Genomic DNA, 23334 nt, shown 5'->3' with positions numbered 1-23334 from the left:
TTGTATCCAAATCCGGCTTTAAACTTCTCCACAACAGTATCTGGGACCTGCCTGGTGTGTTCCTTGGTCTTCATGATGCTCTCTGCGCTTTAAACAGAACCCTGAGACTATCACAGAGCAGGTGCATTTATACGGAGACTTGATTACACACAGGTGGATTCTATTTATCATCATCAGTCATTTAGGACAACATTGGATCATTCAGAGATCCTCACTGAACTTCTGGAGTGAGTTTGCTGCACTGAAAGTAAAGGGGCCGAATAATATTGCACACCCCACTTTTCGGATTGTTAAGTGTTAAAAAAGTATAAAATATCCAATAAATTTCGTTCCACTTCACGATTGTGTCCCAATTGTTGTTGATTCTTGACAAAAAATTAAAATTTTATATCTTTATGTTTGAAGCCTGAATTGTGGCGAAAGGTTGAAAAGTTCAAGGGGGCCGAATACTTTCACAAGGCACTGTATATATGAAGAGAACATTTGCAAAAACAGATAACTCCATTTTGATACATTTTCAGAAAACTTTTTTTTGATTGTTTCCTTGAGATAATATCAATCAAACTGAAGTTGAGTGTATTTGACTCAGTAGAAAAATTAATTATTAGTGTTATTATTATTATTATCTCAAGTAAACAATAAAAATTAGTTTTCTGAAAACGGAGTTACCTGATTTTGCAAATGAACTCTTCATATATTTTAGCTCTCTAATACATGAACTGATGCTAATACAATGACACAAAACTTTACTTTGAATCCCTGTAATGGGTTAATAAAAAAGATCAGGATCTCTCAAACAGTTCTTTCTATTCTAATGTAAACTGACTCAAACTAAATCAGAGACTTGTTATTTTAATGCAGTGTCTGTTTTCTGCATGCAGCCTTTTACTGCAGGTAAAGATCAGCATCACACCTGAAACTGTTTGTAAGATGTTCAGGAATAAAAACTGATGTTAATAATTGTGACTTTAAAACCCAACTAAAAAGTCACTGTTGCCAAAAATGATGTTTCTTATTTATTTATAAGGTTTTTCATGTGAGGAAGGTCTGATGGGCACTGTAGGAAATGTAGCTCCTTTCTTTCAAACTGTCACTTTTAAGAATATGTATGTAAAAGAGTAAGGAGTGTGTGGAATGTTAGTTTCAATATTATTTTATTGCACCATGATAATTCATTTAATATCAGCATTGCTTTCCAGACACTCCTGGGCAGATAGGTGCAAAAAGAACCAATAAATTCAGACACTATTATAATGGAGACTGATTTTGACAAATAATTGCTCAAGTTTAAAGGCAGCGACTTGACAAGCAGTTTCAGTGACAAGATTCAGCCATGTGGATTCTGTAAAGCGTCTTGAGACAGTTTGAATTTAAATTTGGCACTATATGAGTAAAATCGAAGTTAGCTGAAAGATATAAAGATATTATGTAAAATATGTGCTGAACAATTAGTTCTCAGACATGCCTTTTTAAAACAACAGAAATGTCATTGGTTACAAAAAAGATGTTTAAGTGTTAGAGAATGATTAAAACTGAGGATGTTTTTCATGTCTGATGAGGACTGTAGGTTTTTGTACAGCTGTTCAACCAACTTCAGTCACTGTGTGTCTCGAGCACAATAATAAACAGCAGAATCTTCAGTCTTCAGGCTGTTCATCTGCAGATACAGCTGCTCTTTGCTGTTGTCTCTGGAGACGGTGAACCTGCCTTGGACTGACTGAGAGTAGGATATACCACTACTGGGGTGAATGGAAGCGATCCACTCCAGTCCTTTTCCAGGAGCCTGTCTGATCCAGGCCATCCAGTAGCTACTAAATGATATTCCAGATGTTGTACAGGTGAGTCTGTGGGACTCTCCAGGTCTTCTCACTGCTGCTTCAGACTCTGTCATGCTCCAACCTTCAGCACCACTCCAAACAAACACAGCAACCACCAACAGTGTGAGCTGTCTGTGATCCATGTTGACAATGTGACTGATATGTCTTCAAGTCTGTAAATGTCCTTTAAATAAACTGAATCCACATGAAAATGCTTCCATGAGGCTCCTCCTGCATCAGTCAAATCAGAGGGCAGGTCTATAAACAGCACAACATGAGATTCAACATCATTTCAACAACTCTGCAGCTAAAAAACATCTGTTTCCTCCATGACATTAGAGTATATTTTGATTATTTTTGACCGCCCATTCAGCAGATTCTGTTAAATAGTTATTGATTTAGGTGAGTTACACAATAACATGATGTTGACTTTTATTGTGAAAATAAAATTTAAAACATTTAATTGAATTTAGACATTTTAAGATCTTGAAAAATATAATTGCAAAAACTAGAATAACAAAAATAGCATGAAGCAGTGAAGCAGTGGTGCACAGCTGAAAGTGACAGAGGTTATTTCTTGTCATAAAAGTTTGCAGCAGATGATGAATAAGAGAAAATTTATCACTATGAAGCTAAAGCTGTCTTTGTCTGCCCTCTAGAGTTTAAAACAAGAACAGCAGTCACATTCAAGAATAGTTCATTCACCTGTGATACACAGAAGTTTGTTCCTGTTAAATCCTGCAGCAATGGCGCTATCAGGTGGTGGCCTGGGGTGGCTGTGGCCACCTCTACAAATCTGCTGGCCACCCCACTGACCAGTCACAAAATCGATTGCCAGTTAAGCTCACACCGCGGCCAGGACAGGGCTCAGATGGTGCACACGTAGCCAATCAGAGATGACAGACGGCTCCTTCCCCCTTGATTGGCTCATTGTCTAGCAGTGATGTCAATCACTCCTCACAAACTCCACAGCATCGCCATTGATCTGCATCGATCAGCAGCACCGATCTAAAGAGAGGACCATGAGTAAGTCATAATTTCTTTTGAAAAAAACGAAGGGGGAGAAGGAATATTCACTGTGACGTGCTTTTTAAGTGCCAAAAGGTGCTGCTACAGCAACCTGTTAGATCAGCACTGCTGTGCTTTTTAACTTATTTGTGTTAGGTAACTTTACAGTAGGTAGGCATAGTCAGCAGAGTTGGGGAGTCACGGATTACATGTAACGGCGTTATGTATTTAAAATACAAAATAAGAGTAACTGTATTCCGTTATAGTTACAATTGAAATTGGTGTACTTTGAATACGGTTACTTTCTTTAAAAAAGTGATTACTTGTAGGGATTACTTTGAAACTCACCTCACGCAGGTTGCACTGGGCGGATGCAGGTGGCATTAGGTGCTGCAAGTCAATGCACGAGAGGACGTTCCACAACCAAAGGGCAACAATGGCAGAGGATGAGAGAACGACGAGGGGGAGGGCAAAAACACAATTTTGGCATGGAAATTTACAGAACATTTTACCTACAAACCTGGGCAAGAAGGTTGTGACATCACAGTGCAATGCAAGTGTCATGGACAGGCGTGTAGAACCCAAGCAGCAGGCAAACAGACAGGTGGATGATTTATGAAAAGGTTTCAATAATAAATGAACAGAGAATTATCAACAGGAGGCATGGGGAATTAACAGAGCGGGGTAAACTAAACTAGCTAAAGGCGGCGGCCGAGGGCCACGATGAAAGCTAAACTAAAACTAAACGGGGAGAGGTGACTTACAGAATGTCCAAGGAATCAGGAGACGAGGTGGGGGGCAGAGCTGAGGGAGCCGGTAGCGGGGATGTGGTGCAGACTGAGGAGCAGACGGACCAGGAGGAGACGGAGAAGGGATGCAGAGCGGAGCAGGGGTTCTGGGGTGAGGAAGGAAGACGGAGCCGGTAATGGTGAATTAGAATCCAGGCAGCGGTGTGCATATGATGGCGTGCAGTTAGCAGCAGGGGTGACGAGCAGGCGAGGTAATCCATAAATCCAGAGTGGTGTGCTCGCGGTGGAGTGCAGAGTGCAGAGTGCAGCATGGAGTATGGGTCAATGAACCAGCGGTGAGCCGTGAGGAGAGTCAGGCTTATATGCTGCGCTGACTGAAACTTGCGCCGGCTGTGCTTCTAGCACAGCAGCTCGTCATTAACGTGACGAGCCAGTGCACAGGAGCGGGAGGGGGGGTGACAGCAAGCTTTGCTTACCATCAACAAAGCTGCTTTCAGCATCGAGGGACTCCACGTCTAATTTGAAGAAGCATCTTGAGATAAGTTGGCTAATTAGCGTTAGCTTGCCGGTCAGCTAATTTTATGTACTTAGTAATTACATCGTTCTCTAAAACATGTGTTAACTAAATTCAGTGTCCCAGATAAACACACTCAATGAGATGATTGTTGAGTAGGCTAAAAGTAATCCAAAAGTATTTAAAATACATTACTTTACTTGAGTAATCCAAGGAAATACATTACAGATTAAATTTTAGGACATGTAATCAGTAATCTGTAGGGGAATACATTTTAAAAGCAACCCTCCCAACATTGATAGTCAGCTAATGTTAGCTGCTGCTATTATTACTCCGCTAAGGTGTGGCAGAGTTATATGACGATCAGCGTACCTTTCTCTGTGAATCTGTTATTCTGTGAATCTATCTGTCTGTTAGCAACATCACTCAAAACGGAGCAACAGATTTGGATGAAATTTTCAGGGAAGGCCAGAAATGACACAAGGACCACGTGATTAAATTTTGGCATTGATGCGGCCTATACTGTGGATCCACGGCTTTGTTAAAGATTTCCCTTTGCCACATATAGCAGCCTGCACAGCATTGCTGTAACCATGACGTGAACTCTATGTCTGCTACCCGCTGATGATCACATGATTGTGATCCTACAACAAAATGACAGATTTATCAGTTGGAAATCATACAAGGAACAAATGATTAAACTATGGGGTGTTTCTGAGTCCCATCAGTTCCCACCGCAACGTATTTAGGTCATGCGATGTAGCAAACCCCAGCCAGACAGTTAAGTTCAGCCATCAGCCTTATTTGAACACAAATTCACCTTTCTGTCCTTCCCTCATTTCTTCACCAACACCTTGTCCCCGCTAGGTGCTTATAAGTTTAAACACATCCCCGTTTTCTGTCATCTTTATGTGAATTTTCGGACTTTTCATCATGTCACGAAACCGCTTCTTAGACAACACTTCCTGTGCCGCTGGAATGGTGACAAAATAAAAGCCTGCAACATTAAAAATATATCTTCAAAATAAAAGCATGGAAGGAATGGTTATTTTAACACTAGCAAAACAAAGGCTTGCCAAAAGTGATGAACTGATCAACACACCTTCATAAGTGTAACACGCAGTTTCGTATGCATACATAACATCCATCCATCCATTCTCTATACACCGCTTTATCCTCACTCGGGTCGCGGAGGGTGCTGGAGCCTATCTCAGCTGACTCGGGCGAAGGCAGGGGACACCCTGGACAGGTCACCAGTCTGTTGCAGGGCTACATATACAGACACACAATCACACTCACATTCACACCTACGGACAATTTAGAGTAACCAATTAACCTCAGCATGTTTTTGGACTGTGGGAGGAAGCCGGAGTACCCAGAGAAAACCCACACATGCACAGGGAGAACATGCAAACTCCATGCAGAAAGATCCCAGGCCCAATTTGAACCGGGGATCATCTTGCTACAAGGTGAAAGTGCTAACCACTACTCCACTGTGCAGCCTGCATACATAACATGCACATGCATAACACATGCCTGTGCTCGGCACAAGGTCATTTTTTATTAAAGATTTCTTCCATTGTAAATAACACGTTAACTCAGCAGCCTTGGTGGAGTACTGCACTCTCTGAGTGCTTTTCTAGATTAAATTTGCAGACCATGAAGAGAAAGTCAACAGACATCTCTCCTTACTTCAAGAAGAAAATTAGAGAGAGAGCCGACGGTTGAGCAGCAGAGGCATAGTGATGAGGAGACGGAGGAGGAAGGTAGAGGGAGGAAATTAACTCAAAATGTTAACTGTACTGTTCTTAGTCTATGCACTTTAGATCATTAGTAGCATTAAATATAACAATAAAGACAATAAGTTTATCAATAGGTGCTCCCTCAAGTCTTTCTGATAGTTTTCTGCTAGCCTACATACTACGGTATAATAAAAAGATAGTAATAATAGTACTAGTAAAATAAAATCCCTGAAATTATGACTTTTTAGTTTTGGTGTGCCACCCCAAGATTTTAAGTGGCTGCAGCTGGCCACCCCTATGAAAAATGTATGCAGGCACCACTCTCCTGCAGGAACAATGTTTCATCAGTCTTTAATCACAGTATCATTTCTGACATTGAAGGAGCTTCCAACAGTAAACGTACAAATACATAACAAGCAGCAGCTTTAAGCATTCATCTCATCGGAAAACCACACGTCTAAGATCAGTAAGAAAAATGTGTCTATTCAAGGGCGTAACTTTGGGTCTTCCACTGGGGGGGTTAAACTTTGTGCCTGTTTATTGGTATTTATTGAATTGTTTACTTTTGTAAAAGGAATCGCGGTAATTTGGCATGTCTGTATTAGAAATACATTGGTGATTTACTTGAAGTTGTTGCAGCTGTGTACTTGACTATTTATGCAACAATGACCAATTAATTCCTTTTGTGTTTAAGTACTAGCTAGCAAGACCGTAGCAGCTTCCACTTAATTGATTTTGGGTTTATGTCAACCATCTATGAAAAAAAATCAAGAACTTTAAAGATTAATCAATTGCATCACTGTATTGACACTACTAAAGTACAAACAGAAAATGTCTTATGCACAATTCATGGCAACACTCAATACAACACACAATACAGGGTGGCACACTGGAGTGCAGCTTGCACCTCTATTCTGAACATGGCAAACTGATTTCACATATTGGTGAACATCACCAATTCATATTAACAAAATCCAAATAAAAGCATTAAAATACAACAGTAGGCCTATCTGTAAACCACATATTAAGGTAGCTATGTCACAACATATTAGAATACACTACCATCACACATACCATTCCCATGACAAGTATTTGACAAATAAACAGGTTGCTATACTGGTATCTACTCTGCCAGCAACTAGCGGACTATAGATAATGTTGGGCAATTCAGATAAAAGCACCAAATACCTGTTTGCGTCTCGGTGTAAAAGAAACGAACTGGGCACACACTGACTTCTTAGTTAAGAGGTCCAATTTGTCCTGATGGATGTGACACACTGCAACATGGTTCAGCCTCTGCTGCGTCATAGTTGTGCGTAACCAAGTCTTTAATCGTCTAAGAGCACTAAAGCTCCTCTCTGCCTCTGAGGATGAGACTGGTACCACAAGGAGTAACCTGACCAGAGTTTCAACTTCAGTAAATAAGCCTCGCACCTCACATGGCAAACCTTTGAGAATGCTTGTAGCCTCTCCACAGGAATTGTATGTGTAATTGTGTTTGAACATAGGCACCTGGATTTCCAGCAACTGGGCATTAATTTCTGGATAGTTGTGAATCACAGGGTCAACATTTCCTGACAGCAAGGTGTTCTCCAGCTTTTGCAGGATAGAAAGCCCACCCTGCTGGAAACGTTCTGTGAACTGTGTGTGAATGGTGTCAAGTACCTTATAAAACTCAACTCTGTAGAATTCTGCAGGAGTTTTAGGACCGAAACCACTTGATTCTCCACTATAGCGCTTGGGTGGTTGTCGAACTCTTGGCATTGTTATAGGTTCTAAGTCTAAAGAGTTCACAACTGGAGATGCCTCCTCAAAAAGGCTTTGGAAGGCCTCATCACTTCTCTTGCCATTGAGAGTAGACTGAACCTTACAAACAGCAGCCTGCATACCAGAAACAGTCTGTGTCCTTCTCTGAAGAGAACTGTTGAGACACTCCAGCTCACCAATAACTGCTTGTGCCATCACAAGACCAAGTACAGTACTGCCTCTCATAAACTGCTGAAACAGACCATTTGCAGTGGCTGCAGTGGGAGAGTCAGTCCCTGCCATTTCCTCTAAGGCAGTGAGGACAGAGTCATACTGTGTTAAAACTGAACGGATGGCATCGTGTCTTACAGTCCACCTTGTTTCACACAGTGGTTTCAGGGTGCTTGGGGTTCCATGGTCAGATTTTGCGATCTGATGAAACATCTGTTTGAATTTGCCAGACTGTCCACACAAAACTCCTAACTGATGAACCCAGTCAAGCGCATCTCGTACAACTGTAGAAGCTGCGCATGCTTTTTGTGCTACCAAATTCACACAGTGTGCTCCACAGTGTGCGTACAAAGCTAGTGGTTGTTTCTCCCTAATAAGAGCCTGTGTACCAGAATATTTGCCAGACATGTTTGCTGCACCATTGTATGTCTGCCCACGCAGTGCTGACAATGGCAAATTTAGTCTGCAAAGTACATCTAATTCTACTTTTGCAAGACACTCTCCTGTTGTTTCGGTCACTGAATACATCCCAATAAATTCCTCATGAGGATATAAGTCATGATCCACATAACGAAGACATACAGATTCTTGCTCTCGACCTGATATGTCTTGTGTCCCATCAACTATCAAGGCAAACTGTGTGACTGGGAGGCATCGAATAGTGTCAGCTATTCCTCTTACAATGTCATTGCTCAGTATGCCTAGTATTTCATTCTGAATGAGAGGACTTGTGTAATCCTGCTTGTGTGTCTCTAACCACTTTTGAAAAGCAGGGTCATCTTCTGCCTTTTCTTTAAGATGCTGGGATAGATTACCTTTCTCTTCCACATGACCTCGCAGAGCTAAACCTTGCCGAGCTAAGTATTTGATGGAGCCTACAATCTTCGACAATCCATTCCTTGCTTCCTCCTGTTGTCTGGCAACAGCTGAAGAAAGCTGTGAAGCAACAGTGCTCCCTTTTTGAGCAAAGATATTCATGGCATGGATATGCAACTGACATTTAGCATGTTCTGAGAACCTCTGGATAGCCTTTTTCCCATTTCTAAAGCCTACGCTCACAAAGGCAGGGTCACACTTGCTTGCAAATGTTGACTGATTCAAATAAACTTTGGCACAGTGAAAACATATGACCCCTTGTAAAGTGGCACTGTAATGCAACCAAGGAAAAGTTGTGAACCACTTTTGCTGAAAAGTCAACACACATTTAGCTCGCTTCTGCACTACAATAAACTTAGGATCAGGTTGCGCAGGCTTTGTGCAGGTCATGATGTCTGTAACATCAAATCCTTCTCTGTCCCTGTTGTCGGTGTTCAACTGGTCCCTAACATGGGGCTCAAGTCCCTGTGGTGAACATGACAGGAAGACTTGTCAGTCTCTGAAATAAAAATCTATTAAATTAATGTATTGTAAATATAAATAACACTATTTATGGTTAAATTGTCCTTGCATTCTTACCTGCTCATTTGCCTGACTGCTGCCCTCACTATGTGTCCCTCTGTGAGGAAACCACAAGAACCAAATATCAGTTCAGTGCTCTGATAGTGTGTGTTTGCATGCACAATTTTGTTTCTTAACCTTCCTCTTGTGTTAGGGTTGGTACTGACCCGTTTCAGGTTTTAAATGGTTTAAAGAACTAATTAATATTTGTTTATTGCATCAAGGCTTTTTGATTTTGTCTGCAACCTCGATTTAAACAAATTAAACAAGAAAGAAAAATACATTAAACATTAACATGTAATTAACATTAAATTGTAAGTGCTCTGTTTGAAATAGTGTTGTCTGTTTTGTCATGGCCCCAGTTATAACAATAAGATTATTTGGCAATAATTAGAGCCAAAACTGAAATCATGGTGCATCTGTGAATATTAACATATAAATGTTCATAAATGTTCAGAAATATTCATGCATATAAAGTTCTTGTTCTACAAAAATACTGTTTTGCCTCTTTCTTTAAGTAAATATTGTCGATCCTCAGGGCCAGTAACCCCCTAATTAACTTATTCAGCTGTCAGAGAATCACCGGACCAGCTCTCCATCCTACGGGTCCGGTTCTCCAGCCCATTGGGGTCTAACCCAGATGGGTTCTAAAGAACTGTGAAGCTGGTAATACGAGGAAAATTCGCCTAGCTTTCTCACTGCCTTCATCCAGACGCCTATCCCTGCTTCCTCTGATAATTAATTTAACCGAGTAGCCACTTCGGTATAGGTAAACTTAATCACCAGTCACGCCTGTTAACGGTAGCTTTTCCTCTCATGGATCTTGCTCTTGGTAAGTTGCCAGGTTTAATTCAGAGATTATGGACATATAGACAACCTCTAGGATATGTTTATATAGGGCCAACCTGGCCCCCATGACTAGGTAACCTTTCAGAACCTCTACTATTGTTATGCACGCAGTAATCTGACTTTACATCCAGAGCGAGATGTATAAGTATTCATTCAGGGATAAAAATAGCACTTGCAATTTGTTGTCTTTAATTGCAGAATAATGCTTTATTAAAATATATTTAGCAGGGCGTAGCAATAGCTCTTAATCATCAGACAATTAATCAAACATCACTATTCTTTCAATTGTTTAACACGACTCATAACTGGAACTATGCTTTCATAAAAGAGAAGTAATATTCACCCAGATTACATAATTTGGAGGGAGAGCAGCCACGGTGTGGCCACACCCGGCTGCTCACCTGAAACCCGACAAGTGTTTGCGACCCGCCGGGGCCCAGGGGGAAGTGGACGGGGGTCCGACCAGATTTAGATCTGCATATATCCATTTTTATTGTTTGGACCAGTAAAAACTTTGTTAATCCATTCAGGTGTTATTCCTCACATGGAAAATAGAGTACAGTAATGTTCCTTCAGACAGCATTATTTCCAGATCACAGTTCTGTAATCCTCAATGCAGAAAGAGCAGTACTTTGGTCCATAATTCCATCAGAACAGTTATTCCGTTGCAGATCATGTTGAATTCCCGTCCGAGTTACGTGGTAATCATCCCCTGTGCTCAGACTGATGTCTGGATTGCACCCAGGCAGATACCCGCAACGATCTCCCAACTTGCGTCTCGATCAGATGTAATTTAGAGTTTACTGAACCTTATGCATACGCAATGATCTCATACTAAATTAACTTGAGCAATAACTTCATCTTTACCCCCTCCCAACTCGCACACTTGCCCCATACACTGACCGCATGGACACCTCCACTTTTAAGGAACTGAAACTATCTGTTTTGGACTGTCCAGACAGCCCATCTTGCCCCCCTGATCTCTCCTGTCTGCAGCTCAGCACAGGCTCCTGATCAGGAAATGGAAAAGCGGATGTCAGCTTCTAACTGTCGCTGGCATCCCATTGTGCAATCTTTTGGACAATGTGTACAGACTTATTAAAAAAAAACAATCTATTCTGAGTTTAATCTTTACGGTGAACATTTGACCCTAGTTCACTTAACTCGTGACTTCTCACCTCATTACAAAGTTAAAACCTCTTATTTTAACAGTAGTCAAACCAAAACTCTTAAAAGCTTTCCCATTTCATAAAGCATAAGTTTCTCTTTTTTTAGTCAAATCTATCAAAAACATCAGTTTTCACAGTGAGCTGCTGTTCTGACCTGGTTACTTCTTAAACAAAGATTCTCAAGACAACCTTTCAAAAATAATCAAACCATCACTTTTTACAGTGAGACACGCTTCTGATTTCTACACTTGTTTCAAAATTATAGAATGTAAGAATAGACACTTGGTTAGTTCAAACACATTCATTAGGTTATGGCATAATTTGATCCTAAATTACAGGTTATAATATCACAATGTTCCCTTATTTAGCTGTTGTTCTGTCAGAGTCTCCCCTTTGTGGCTGATTCTGGGATCTCATATCTCCATGCTTCACAACAATATATGGTTGAAATTAACCCTTCACACCACAGATATTACTATAGTTTGTAATACTAGAATAAAAAAGTAGTATATATTTTTACAATATATGTTCTAACACCTCCCAGTAATAATGAGGTAACAATACAACCTCTTATTTGTTTACATGATTCTCTTGAGGTTCATTTCACATTTTTTAAATTGAATTTAAGGGGTATACAGACAAAGAAAGGCCCAAAGGCCACACCAAAATATACTAAAACCAGTAATTCATGGATAATGAAGCCTGACAAGGTAACAATAGATAAGGGAAAAACTGCATGATAGATAATTGTTTTAAGTGTAATTTACAGCTGATTTAAGGCACAGGTCAAAACCAACCCTAGCATGGAGCATGTATAGAGAAAACTAACACAGTACAAGGGCTAAGGTATGTTACCTGGTCATTTGTGCCTCCTGTGCTGCCTTTCCCTGTGCTCTCTCTCCCTCTCTTTGGTCACCTGATGATCCTCCATCACCTGGACTTCCTCTGTCACCTCCTCCTCCTCTCTCTTGCTCAACTGTTGCACCTCCTCTGTCACCTCCTCTCTCTCTCTCCTCATCTGTGCTTCTCCCTCTCTGGTCACCTGCCTCTCTTTCATGGCCTGTTCGGCAATCATTCTTGAACCTGGTATAAAAAAAAGCTTAGTTAATGTTAAAATGGTATCAGCCCGGTTAAAAATGACCAGGTCAAAGATGAAGTACTTCTCTTCCCCTCCTCTGTCACTGTCACCGTGCTGCAGCAGCAGGACGGATACTTAACACATGGAGGAGCATCTGTTGTCTCCATGGTTACCGCTTCAGGCCGACGCAGACATTCCTGTTCCTTCAGGATTTAGAAATGCCTGGAAAAATGTAGCTTCTGTGTATGCTATTGCGTTGTTTGATCAGTAAAATAGCTTCAGTACTGAAAAGATATTTGATGTGGAAAACAGCGACGTTACGACCTCCCCGGTTCCCCCGAGAAATGTAGTTTAACTACACCGCCATCCTTCACTGTGTATTGGAGCAAAGTCAGCAAACAGCCCTTTAAGTTACAATTCAGTGAAAACTGACACTGGTCCTAAACAGTACATCCCCGACACTCTCTGGCTGTACCTCACAGGACAAGCTCAAACCAAATCCAGTCACAAACCATCAGCTAACTTAACAAGACAGGTAGACTATTTTACCTCTTTTTGGTCAAGATATTTCCTTTTTTTTAAGTTGTTGGTGTTGACCAACAATGAAGAATTGTCGTTTGTCCTTTTCGCGCTCTTTTCATTTCTTCACGGCCCTGCTGTCTCCATCCATGCCAGATATACAGGGTCAGGGAAGTGAACGTTACGGAGAGGAGGCGCCGGGGGTTGGGTGATACCAAGTATTCAGTGGGGGTGTGGGGGGTTACATTAAGATGATTAAACTTGCTAATGTTTTGTTGGTAAATGATATTAATAATAAAAATCAACAAGATAATTAATGCTTTTATGAAATTGGAAAAATATGATTATATTGTGGGGGTTACATGAGCTGAACCTGATTTTTGGGGGGTCATGACCCCCATATCCCCTGTGTAAATTACGCCCTTGTGTCTATTACTCTATTGATGAAGTATTTCCTTTCTTCTTACAATACATAGAGAGCAGTTTAGCTGCTTTTCTAAAATAATCCCATTTTCTAAAAGAGAGTTTTTAAGAAACTGTATAAAAAATGCATTTACTTTATTGCTGGGGCCTGTGAATAGTGAGAAGGAGTCAGTAGATTTTTGTACAGCTGTTCAACCAACTTCAGTCACTGTGTGTCTCGAGCACAATAATAAACAGCAGAATCTTCAGTCTTCAGGCTGTTCATCTGCAGATACAGCTGCTCTTTGCTGTTTTCTCTGGAGACGGTGAACCTGCCTTGGACTGACTGAGAGTAATATTTGCTGCTTCCACCTGTATCAGTAGCAGCTATCCACTCCAGTCCTTTTCCAGGAACCTGTCTGACCCAGTGCATCCAGTGGTTACTGAATGTGAATCCAGAGGTTGTACAGGTCAGTCTGTGGGATTCTCCAGGTCTTTTAATGACTGATTCAGATTGAGTCAGAGTCTGACCATCAACACCTGCAGAGACAAACAAGAAAATTCTCACTTGTTGTAGGTTTGTAACTTTGTGAAGATGGATGATCAAACCAACATCAGTGAAAGTCTTCACCTGCCCACAAAATGGTAAAAATCAACAATGGTGTCCTCAAGTCCATCATGTTAAACTGTGTGTCCACTAGTCTCTGTCATCCTCTCTGCAGTCACATAAGTAGACTGAAGACGCTTTACATTGACTCCTCCTCACAGGAAGAAAAGTGTTGGACTGGGCTTGGCCTTCATCTTTGTCATATATGTTGAACTTGAACAGTTACAGTCGTTCAATTCAAGGTTTGATTCCTATGAAATACACTTAATTCATAATGTAATGATCATTCCAAGTTTATATTGTAAACTGGGGTTTAATTTGCTATTTTTCCTCTTTCTTACATTAGAAAAGCTGGAGAAAAATCTTTCCACATCCACAGAATCACAGCAAACAACAAAAATACCAATCAAATATTCAGATTTTGTTGCATTCTGCAGTGAAGTCTGTCTTCATGGATGTCAGAGTTTTCAAGTAGAAATATTGTTTGCATCACCTTTGATATGTGAAATTGACTCTGCATTCATTTCACTTTTGGTCAAAACATTTAATTGTGAATTTCTGTGGACACAGAAGTTACTATTGTCTCCATCATTCATGTGATTATTTCCTGAGTCTGTGTGAAAGAGTCTCACAGGATCCAGCTGACAGCAGCAGCATCCAAAACATTCTGTCCTTGTTCAACATTATATGACATCATAATAAATGAAACAGTAAATGCTGCTGGAATTAGATTTAACTTTTTTGTTTTTGACTCACAAACTCACAAGCTAACTTTTTCCTGATGGAGGTCCATTGAAAGATCATTTTGTTATTTGAATTAATATAAAAGATTTTTTCTTTTTTGAAAGTCCTGTGAGCTGCTAGTGGAGCAAAGATTGACAGCAAAGAGAGTTTTACTGAGTGAACTGGTCTGAATTCATTCCTGGTCTGAGGGCTCCTCCTCTGGTGGCTTCATGTTACAAGTGTTCAGACACTGAGGGGTTTTTGTTCAGGGCTACTGATCATTTGTGTCACTGTGTGTCTCTGGCACAGTAATACACAGCAGAGTCTTCAGGCTGCATATTCTGTCCATTCAGAGTCACTGTTTTGCTGGAAGTGTCTAATTCAATGCTGAACTTGTTCTTCAGTGAATCTTTGTAGTGTGAGTCTCCAGTATATTTCATTCCAATCCACTCCAGTCCTTTCCCTGCAGGTTGTCTGATCCAAGCTGTCCAATAGCTGCTCAAAGAATAAGAGACCTGACAGGTGATGGAGAGACGTTGACCTGGCTGCACAGTCACAGATTGTGGCTGAGTCAACTGTTCACACTTCACACCTGTTGAAACAAAAAATGTTGTATGTTGAATGATCAAGTCATACTACAAAGAATGAAGTACAGATAGTGACAAATCCAAAGAGACTCACAGGATGCAGCTGCAAAGAGCAGCAGTAGAGCTACAGACAACATGGTTGGAGGTGAAACTGATGTGCTGTGAACTTTGCTGACAGTCTGATGTTTTTAAAGCTGGACGCTCATGGAGTTTGCATAGAACATATGAAGCATCAGTGCTGGTCCAAGAGAAGCCAATAGAAATGTCTGTTCACTTATTGTATCTGCAGAATGAACACACACATGGAAATCACCTCCTGACTTCATACATGATATTTTAATGTCATTACATGATAAAATGCAACATAAAATGTTGCTCTACTTACACTAATAAGACAACTGTTAACTTTTCTATTTCTGGAATCTATAAATGTGTTGTCAGTGATTCAGTTTTCTAATACTTTAAAATTTCTTATGTATTTGCAAATGCTTATATTATTTTACATAAGCTGTGCTTTCCATATTTAAATAAATTTTTATGTCAGTGAGTCGTTTAAAATGATTTGTTCAGTTTCATTGAGAGAATCAATTTACTGCAACTACATCGACATCATATCAGTGATGAATTTCACCTGATGAGCACTGTAGGAAATTTAGCTCCTTACTTCCAAACTATCACTTTTTATTACCTGCCTCTTCTATATTTAGAGGATTTAGATTGAAACAATATGTAAGGAGTGTTTGGAATGATAGTTTCAATATTATTTTATTGCGCCATGATAATTTACTCAACATCAAAACTGCTAATGTTTAAGAAATAAAATATTAGGGCACCATTAGATACTTTATTTCTTTTTCTTTCTTTTTTCTTTTTTTTTTAAATAAATAGTGCATTCAAGTTAAGAGGCAACCTCACAAGCAATTTCAATGATAAGATATTAAAATATTATTTTGAATATGTGCTTAACATCCATGTTTTGTAACAATTATTTCTCAGGAATGTCTAAAAATGTCACTGTTACAGAAAAAGATGTTTAAATGTAAGAGAATTAAAGTTAGGATGTTTTTCATGTCTGATGAGGACTGTAGGTTTTTGTACAGCTGTTCAACCAACTTCACTCACTGTGTGTCTCGAGCACAATAATAAACAGCAGAATCTTCAGTCTTCAGGCTGTTCATCTGCAGATACAGCTGCTCTTTGCCGTTGTCTCTGGAGATGGTGAACCTGCCTTGGACTGACTGAGAGTAGTACTGGCTGCCTGTATCATCAGTAGCGATCCACTCCAGTCCTTTTCCAGGAGCCTGTCTGATCCAGCTCATCCAGTGGCCACTAAATGATATTCCAGATGTTGTACAGGTGAGTCTGTGGGACTCTCCAGGTCTTTTCACTGCTGCTTCAGACTCTGTTATGCTCCAACCTTCAGCACCACTCCAAACAAACACAGCAACCACCAACAGTGTGAGCTGTCTGTGATCCATGTTGACAATGTGACTGATATGTCTTCAAGTCTGTAAATGTCCTTTAAATAAACTGAATCCACATGAAAATGCTTCCATGAGGCTCCTCCTGCATCAGTCAAATCAGAGGGCAGGTCTATAAACAGCACAACATGAGATTCAACATCATTTCAACAACTCAGCAGCTAAAAAAACATCTGTTTCCTCCATGATATTTGAATAATTACTTATCATTATTTCATTTTTTATTTTTGATGTCTCATCCAGCAGATTCTGTTAAATATTTACTGATTTTATTGTGTTACACTGTAACTTTTTGTTGTTATGTCCTGAAAATATAAAGATGAGGAGAAAAATATGTCCAAAAAATATAAAGATCAGTAGAAACAGTAGAAGCATAAATGTAAAATGTACATTTCCGAAGAAATAGAGTGTAAGTATGCAGTGTAATAAAAGAGTGTAAATGTGATAATTGAAACCTTTGAATCTTTCATTTTTAACGATACGTTTCTGACCATATATTAAAAGGGCAAAACATATTAACATGTGCTAATTTCTAGTTTGTTTGAGTAGATGGATGGAAGCTAGTCTTCTTGAAATAAAAGTAAATATTCTTAACTACCACCATCAAAACACACATATTATTGATGTGAAGGGGAAAAGGTGAAGCTTTGATAACTGTTTCATATTGATATGTAGCGTCTCTGACACTCATTGACAAATACAGCGAGTTAATTGTTCTTTTTAAGGACAGTCTGCATCATGTAAATATACCAGTTTATTGAAAAGTTTAAATTCTAAAATACCTCCAACATTTTTGGATCATCAAATTAAAGTAACAAAAACTGACATTTTTCTGTGACAAACACTGTAAGATTAATGTAATACTGATGATTTTATACTAACAATAAGTCCTAACGACCTGTCCAGGGTGTCCCCTGCCTTCGCCCGAGTCAGCTGGGATAGACTCAGCACCCCCCGCGACCCTAGTGAGGATAAAGCGGTGCATAGAGGATGGATGGATGAAGTCCTAACATGTTCAGTACAGAAGAAAAAAAGAACATTTCAAGAGGAACTAAAATGAAGAAAACTGTTGAGAATAATGTTTAAGCTTGACGAAAAGGTTTATGGAAAATACAAATCTCCAATAAACGGATGCCATAAACCATATTTTTGAGAAAAAGTGAAAGAAATATCAAGTGTGTTGCTTTGCATAAAGCTTACAAACAATGTTTTGTTCAGGATGGAGTTTCAACTTTATTAACACACACACACACACACACACACACACACACACACACACACACACACACACACACACACACACACACACACACACATGTTTGTTTTTTCTATACCGGTGGGGACTTACCATTGACTCCCATTCATATCTAACTCCTAACCCTAACCCTAACCTTAACCATCACCAAATCAATGCCTAACCCGAAACAAACGTTTTTGCACTTTTACATTTTTTATTAACAACAATATGGCCAAGAAAACGGTGTTGCCACCCGTGGGGACCTCATTTTAGGTCCCCACCGTAAGACAAGTCACCACCTTTATAGCAAATAGTCAGGTCAAAGTCCCCACCGGAATAGCAGAAACAAGTACACACACACACACACACACACACACACACACACACACACACACACACACACACACACACACACACACACACACACATATATAAAGTTTTGGTCATAATAGTCATGATCTTTACAGAACATATGATGTTGCTACAGTGATTAGACATCTTCTGTCCTCAAACACTGTATTCAGAGTGCAAATTAAGAGAAGATACGGAATAAAAACTGCATTTATCATTTATGTATCTTGTTTTTTTGTTTTTGTTTTTGTTTTTTTTAGAAATAATGACAAAGCAGCTAAAATCTTGTTCTCTTATTATCTTGTTCTTTCTTGTTTTACTCTTTCATTGATGAATAAATTGCTACCTTCGTTAATAGTGAACTGATCTGAATTCATTCCTGGTCTGAGGGCTCCTCCTCTGGTGGCTTCATGTTACAAGTGTTCAGACACTGAGGGGTTTTTGTTCAGGTCTACTGATCATTTGTGTCACTGTGGCTCTAATACGTACACAGTAATACACAGCAGAGTCTTCAGGCTGCAGGTTCTGTCCTGTTATTGTCACTGTTCCTGCAGAAGTGTCTCTGCTGTAACTGAACTTGTTCTTCAGAGCATTGTTTTGGTACAAGCTTCCTCCTCCATACTGCTGCACAATCCAGTCCATTGCTTTTCCTTCACGCTGTCTGATCCAACCTGTTGCATAGCTGTTAGAAGTCACAGAATAACCAGACAGTCTACAGGTGATGGTCAGAGTCTGTCCAGGCTGCACAAGTATTGAGTCTGGCTGGATGAGATCAATACTGTTCACACCTGTGGAGACACAAATCAACATTATCTCCAGCATGCATCATATTATTGAGTGTTTGTAATGTGTTGATGAGTGTGAATCCAGTGAAAGCTCCTCACAGGATCCAGCAGCCAGCAGCAGAATCAGAGCTGCAGAGAACATGTTGATGTTGGAGCTCAACTGATGTGAGCTCTGGTTTCCTCTCACTGACACAGAAACACACACTTCCTTTTAAGTGAGCTTTATTTGCATATTGTTGAATAAATTATATTCAAATCAGGTGTCAGCAGTGTGTCTTCTGGAGTGACCACGTTAGAACATTAAGCACAGCCTCTGAAGTCCTGTCGAGATTTTTCACATCATTTTCATGTGTGACAAAAAGGGGGACAGTGTGAAATAATTTTATCTGAAAGAAACATTAATGGAGCAGCTGATTGAGAAGTGAAAAACATGTTTGATGTCAGTATAAATCTTTAACTTAGTCCTGGATTCAGTGTCATTCAGGTAAAATCAGTGAGAACAGCAGATTTGTTTGTCTCTTTGAGAGAAGACAGAGAAACTTGTCACTGATTGGCCTCTAATGTCTTTAATAAAGAAATTGCAGAATTAATTTACACTTTTTTATTGCAGCTCACTTCAGATTTTACAGAAATATTCCTGTATTTGGATTGTTGTGCCTTTTATTCTGCTGCTTCATTTCCATGGCAATGATTTAGCTTATTGCAGTGTTTTCTTCAAATGCCACGTTTATTTCATTGACATAATCTTCTATTAATGTTTGATGGCGACTGCTGCATTTTAAAATTTAATTCACAACTTTTCCATCTGGGGATGAACTGGAAGTGTAATTCTTCCTCAAGAGCTACAACAGAACAAAGTGCTGTCGGTTTTTGTCTTTAGTCACTGTGTGTCTCGAGCACAATAATAAACAGCAGAATCTTCAGTCTTCAGGCTGTTCATCTGCAGATACAGCTGTTCTTTGCTGTTGTCTCTGGAGATGGTGAACCTGCCTTGGACTGACTGAGAGTAGTATTTGCTGCTTCCACCATAATCAGTAGCAGCGATCCACTCCAATCCTTTTCCAGGAGCCTGTCTGACCCAGTGCATCCAGTAGCTACTGAACGTGAATCCAGATCCTGTACAGGTCAGTCTGTGGGATTCTCCAGGTCTTTTAATAACTGTTTCAGATTGAGTCAGAGTCTGACCATCAACACCTGCAGAAACAAACAAGAAAATGGTCACTTGTTGTAAATTGGTAACTTTGTGAAGGTAGAAGTATGGAGTCACAGGAGTGCCACAATAAAGTATCGATCTGATAAAAGATAAGGAAATAAATGTGTAAATGTAAAGAGACATAAAGAAATCTGTTAAGAAATAAGACAAAAAAAGTATAAATGCGAAGAGGAATAAATAAAAGAACAAATAAATAAATACATAAATACATACATAAACAAAAAAATACATAAATTTTGTCCTTGCTTTTCCCTTTTCTCTTTTTTCCATTTATTTTTCCTTTTTATCATTACCTTTTTCATTTTCTCATTCCCTTTTCGTTGCAATGACAAAATGAAGAAAAAAACAGAAAAGGGAAAAACAAAGACAAAATTTACCATTTTATGTATGTTTGTTTGTATATTTGTTTATTCTATTATTCTTCTATTTATTCTTTTTTTTATTCCTCTTTATATTTACACATTTATTTCCTCATTTTTAAAAACAGATTTATACTTTATTGTGGCACTCCTGTGACTCCATACCGATGGTGCAAAGACTGATAGCAAAGAGACCTTTACTGAGTGAACTGGTCTGAATTCATTCCTGGTCTGAGGGCTCCTCCTCTGGTGGCTTCATGTTACAAGTGTTCAGACACTGAGGGGTTTTTGTTCAGGTCTACTGATCATTTGTGTCACTGTGTGTCTCTGGCACAGTAATACACAGCAGAGTCTTCAGGCTGCATATTCTGTCCATTTAGAGTCACTCTGTTGCTGAAAGAGTCTAAATTGCCACTGACGTTGTTCTTCAGTGAATCTTGAAAGGTTGTGTCATAACCTATCCACTCCAGTCCTTTTCCTGCAGGTTGTCTGATCCAGTGTGTGCTGTAGGTGCTCACAGAATAATTGACCTGACAGGTGATGGAGAGACGTTGACCTGGCCTCTCAAGGAAAGTTCATGAAAGCAAAACAAATAATAATGTGTATAAAAATGCATTTACTTTATTGCTGGGGCCTGTGAATGTAATAAGAAGGAGTCAGTAGGTTTTTGTACAGCTGTTCAACCAACTTCAGTCACTGTGTGTTTCGAGCACAATAATAAACAGCAGAATCTTCAGTCTTCAGGCTGTTCATCTGCAGATACAGCTGCTCTTTGCCGTTGTCTCTGGAGATGGTGAACCTGCCTTGGACTGACTGAGAGTAATATTGGCCGTAGCTGAGTGCTTCAGCAGCGATCCATTCCAGTCCTTTTCCAGGAGCCTGTCTGATCCAGTTCATCCAGTGGCCACTAAATGATATTCCAGATGTTGTACAGGTGAGTCTGTGGGACTCTCCAGGTCTTTTCACTGCTGCTTCAGACTCTGTTATGCTCCAACCTTCAGCACCACTCCAAACAAACACAGCAACCACCAACAGTGTGAGCTGTCTGTGATCCATGTTGACAATGTGACTGATATGTCTTCAAGTCTGTAAATGTCCTTTAAATAAACTGAATCCACATGAAAATGCTTCCATGAGGCTCCTCCTGCATCAGTCAAATCAGAGGGCAGGTCTATAAACAGCACAACATGAGATTCAACATCATTTCAACAACTCAGCAGCTAAAAAACATCTGTTTTCTCCTTGATATTAGAATAATGTAAATGTTTATTCTTTCATTTTTTCATTTTTGATGTCTCATCCAGCAGATTCTGTTAAATATTTACTGATTTTATTGTGTTACATTGTAACTTTTTGTTGTTATGTCCCGAAAATATAAAGATGAGTAGAAAAATTATGGAGGTAAATTTGTTTCTTTATTCTTCAATCGAAAAAAAGTTGCTCCAATCGCAAAACATGTTTTCAATCAGAAAAAACTTCACTTCAATCAAAAAAAAACGTTTTCAATCAAAGAAAACTCTTGTTCAAACGCAAAAAAATATTTGAGACCCAAAAAATTGCATATAAACACATTTTTTCTTTGATAGAAATTTTTTTGTTTTTGTTGAAAATACATTTTTTGATTGAAGTCATATTTTTGGATTTGAGCCATATTATGGGTAGGACATTTGTTTCTTTATTACTCAATGAAAACAAAAGCATCCTCAATCTCAAAAAATGTTTTCAATAAAAAAAAGGTCACTTCAATAATAATAAAAAAAAATTCAATCAAAGAAAAAAACGTTTTCCCAATAGAAAAAATATTTGAGACTAAAAAACAAATGCATTCGAACACATTTTTTCTTTGATTGAAATGTTTTCATTATTGAATTCAGTTTTTATTTGACTGAAAATATATTTTCTGATTGAAGTCATAGTTTTGGTTTTGAGCCATAAAATGAGTAGGACGTTTGTTTCTTTATTACTCAATCACAAAAGATATAGCTTCAATCAAGAAAATTATTTTCAATCAAAGCAAAAAAAAAAGTGTTCGGAGTGTTTCGACTTTGTTTTGGCATTCAAACACCTTTTTTTTCCAATCGAAGTGAAAAAAGTTTTGAAGCCTGTTTTTTGCGATTGAATCATTTTGACACAAACATCCCACAGTGGGCGGATGCTTCTCCATTGGTCGGGCATGTTTGAGTGACAGGTGTCCACACCAATGACGAATCTCTCTCCAGAAGAAGTTACTTGTGTGCGGGGAAGTCAGTCTTTTCTATAGTCGTATGTTTGTGCAGCTGACACTGCATCTGTGGTTGCAGGCGAACGCCACTACTTATTCCACCACCAGCTGCAGCTGCATTGTAGTATCCACGATACTGAATTTACTGTGAGTACAATGCCCTCAGCACACTTCATATTATAGGCTATATAAACACTGTTAAGCACGTTATATGGTTTATACCGGCGGATTCATGAGAATCTGAGCTTTCCATCGGCGTATAGTGTTTGTATCTTCATGTTTGCAGTTTCAGACATTTAGCAAATTGCTTATGCAGATCTCAAAGTGAACCGCGGGCGGGACACTGAAGCGCAACTGAAGTGCAACGGGTTAATATAACGTGTTTAGGGACCGAGCCAGCGAAGCAGGCCAGCCTATAATATGAAGTGTGCTGAGGGCATTGTACTCACAGTAAATTCAGTATCGTGGATACTACAATGCAGCTGGTGGTGGAATAAGTAGTGGCGTTC

The 23334-nt window shown here is 39.4% G+C and overlaps 1 protein-coding gene across 4 annotated transcripts in view; it reads right to left on the bottom strand.

The window, feature by feature from the left end:
- Positions 1-13013, bottom strand: part of LOC127531521 (zinc finger MYM-type protein 1-like) — a 72866-nt gene extending 59853 nt beyond the window's left edge. Inside the window, exons 1-3 of one of the 4 annotated variants that reach the window (XR_007938638.1) lie at positions 12890-13013; positions 12260-12345; positions 10495-12214 (exon numbers count right to left, since the gene is read on the bottom strand). Coding sequence is in view for 2 of the 4 variants with exons in the window: in XM_051941052.1 (XP_051797012.1) it covers positions 6998-9073 (2076 nt within the window). In the remaining 2 variants the exon portion in view is untranslated. The other 3 variants (XR_007938641.1, XM_051941052.1, XM_051941053.1) reach the window with 3 other exon arrangements.
- Positions 13014-23334: the final 10321 nt, after the last annotated feature.

This window comes from Acanthochromis polyacanthus, chromosome 21 (genome assembly GCF_021347895.1).
Source record: "Acanthochromis polyacanthus isolate Apoly-LR-REF ecotype Palm Island chromosome 21, KAUST_Apoly_ChrSc, whole genome shotgun sequence".
Classification (NCBI taxonomy): domain Eukaryota; kingdom Metazoa; phylum Chordata; class Actinopteri; family Pomacentridae; genus Acanthochromis; species Acanthochromis polyacanthus.
This window is presented reverse-complemented; position numbering and strand designations above follow the sequence as displayed.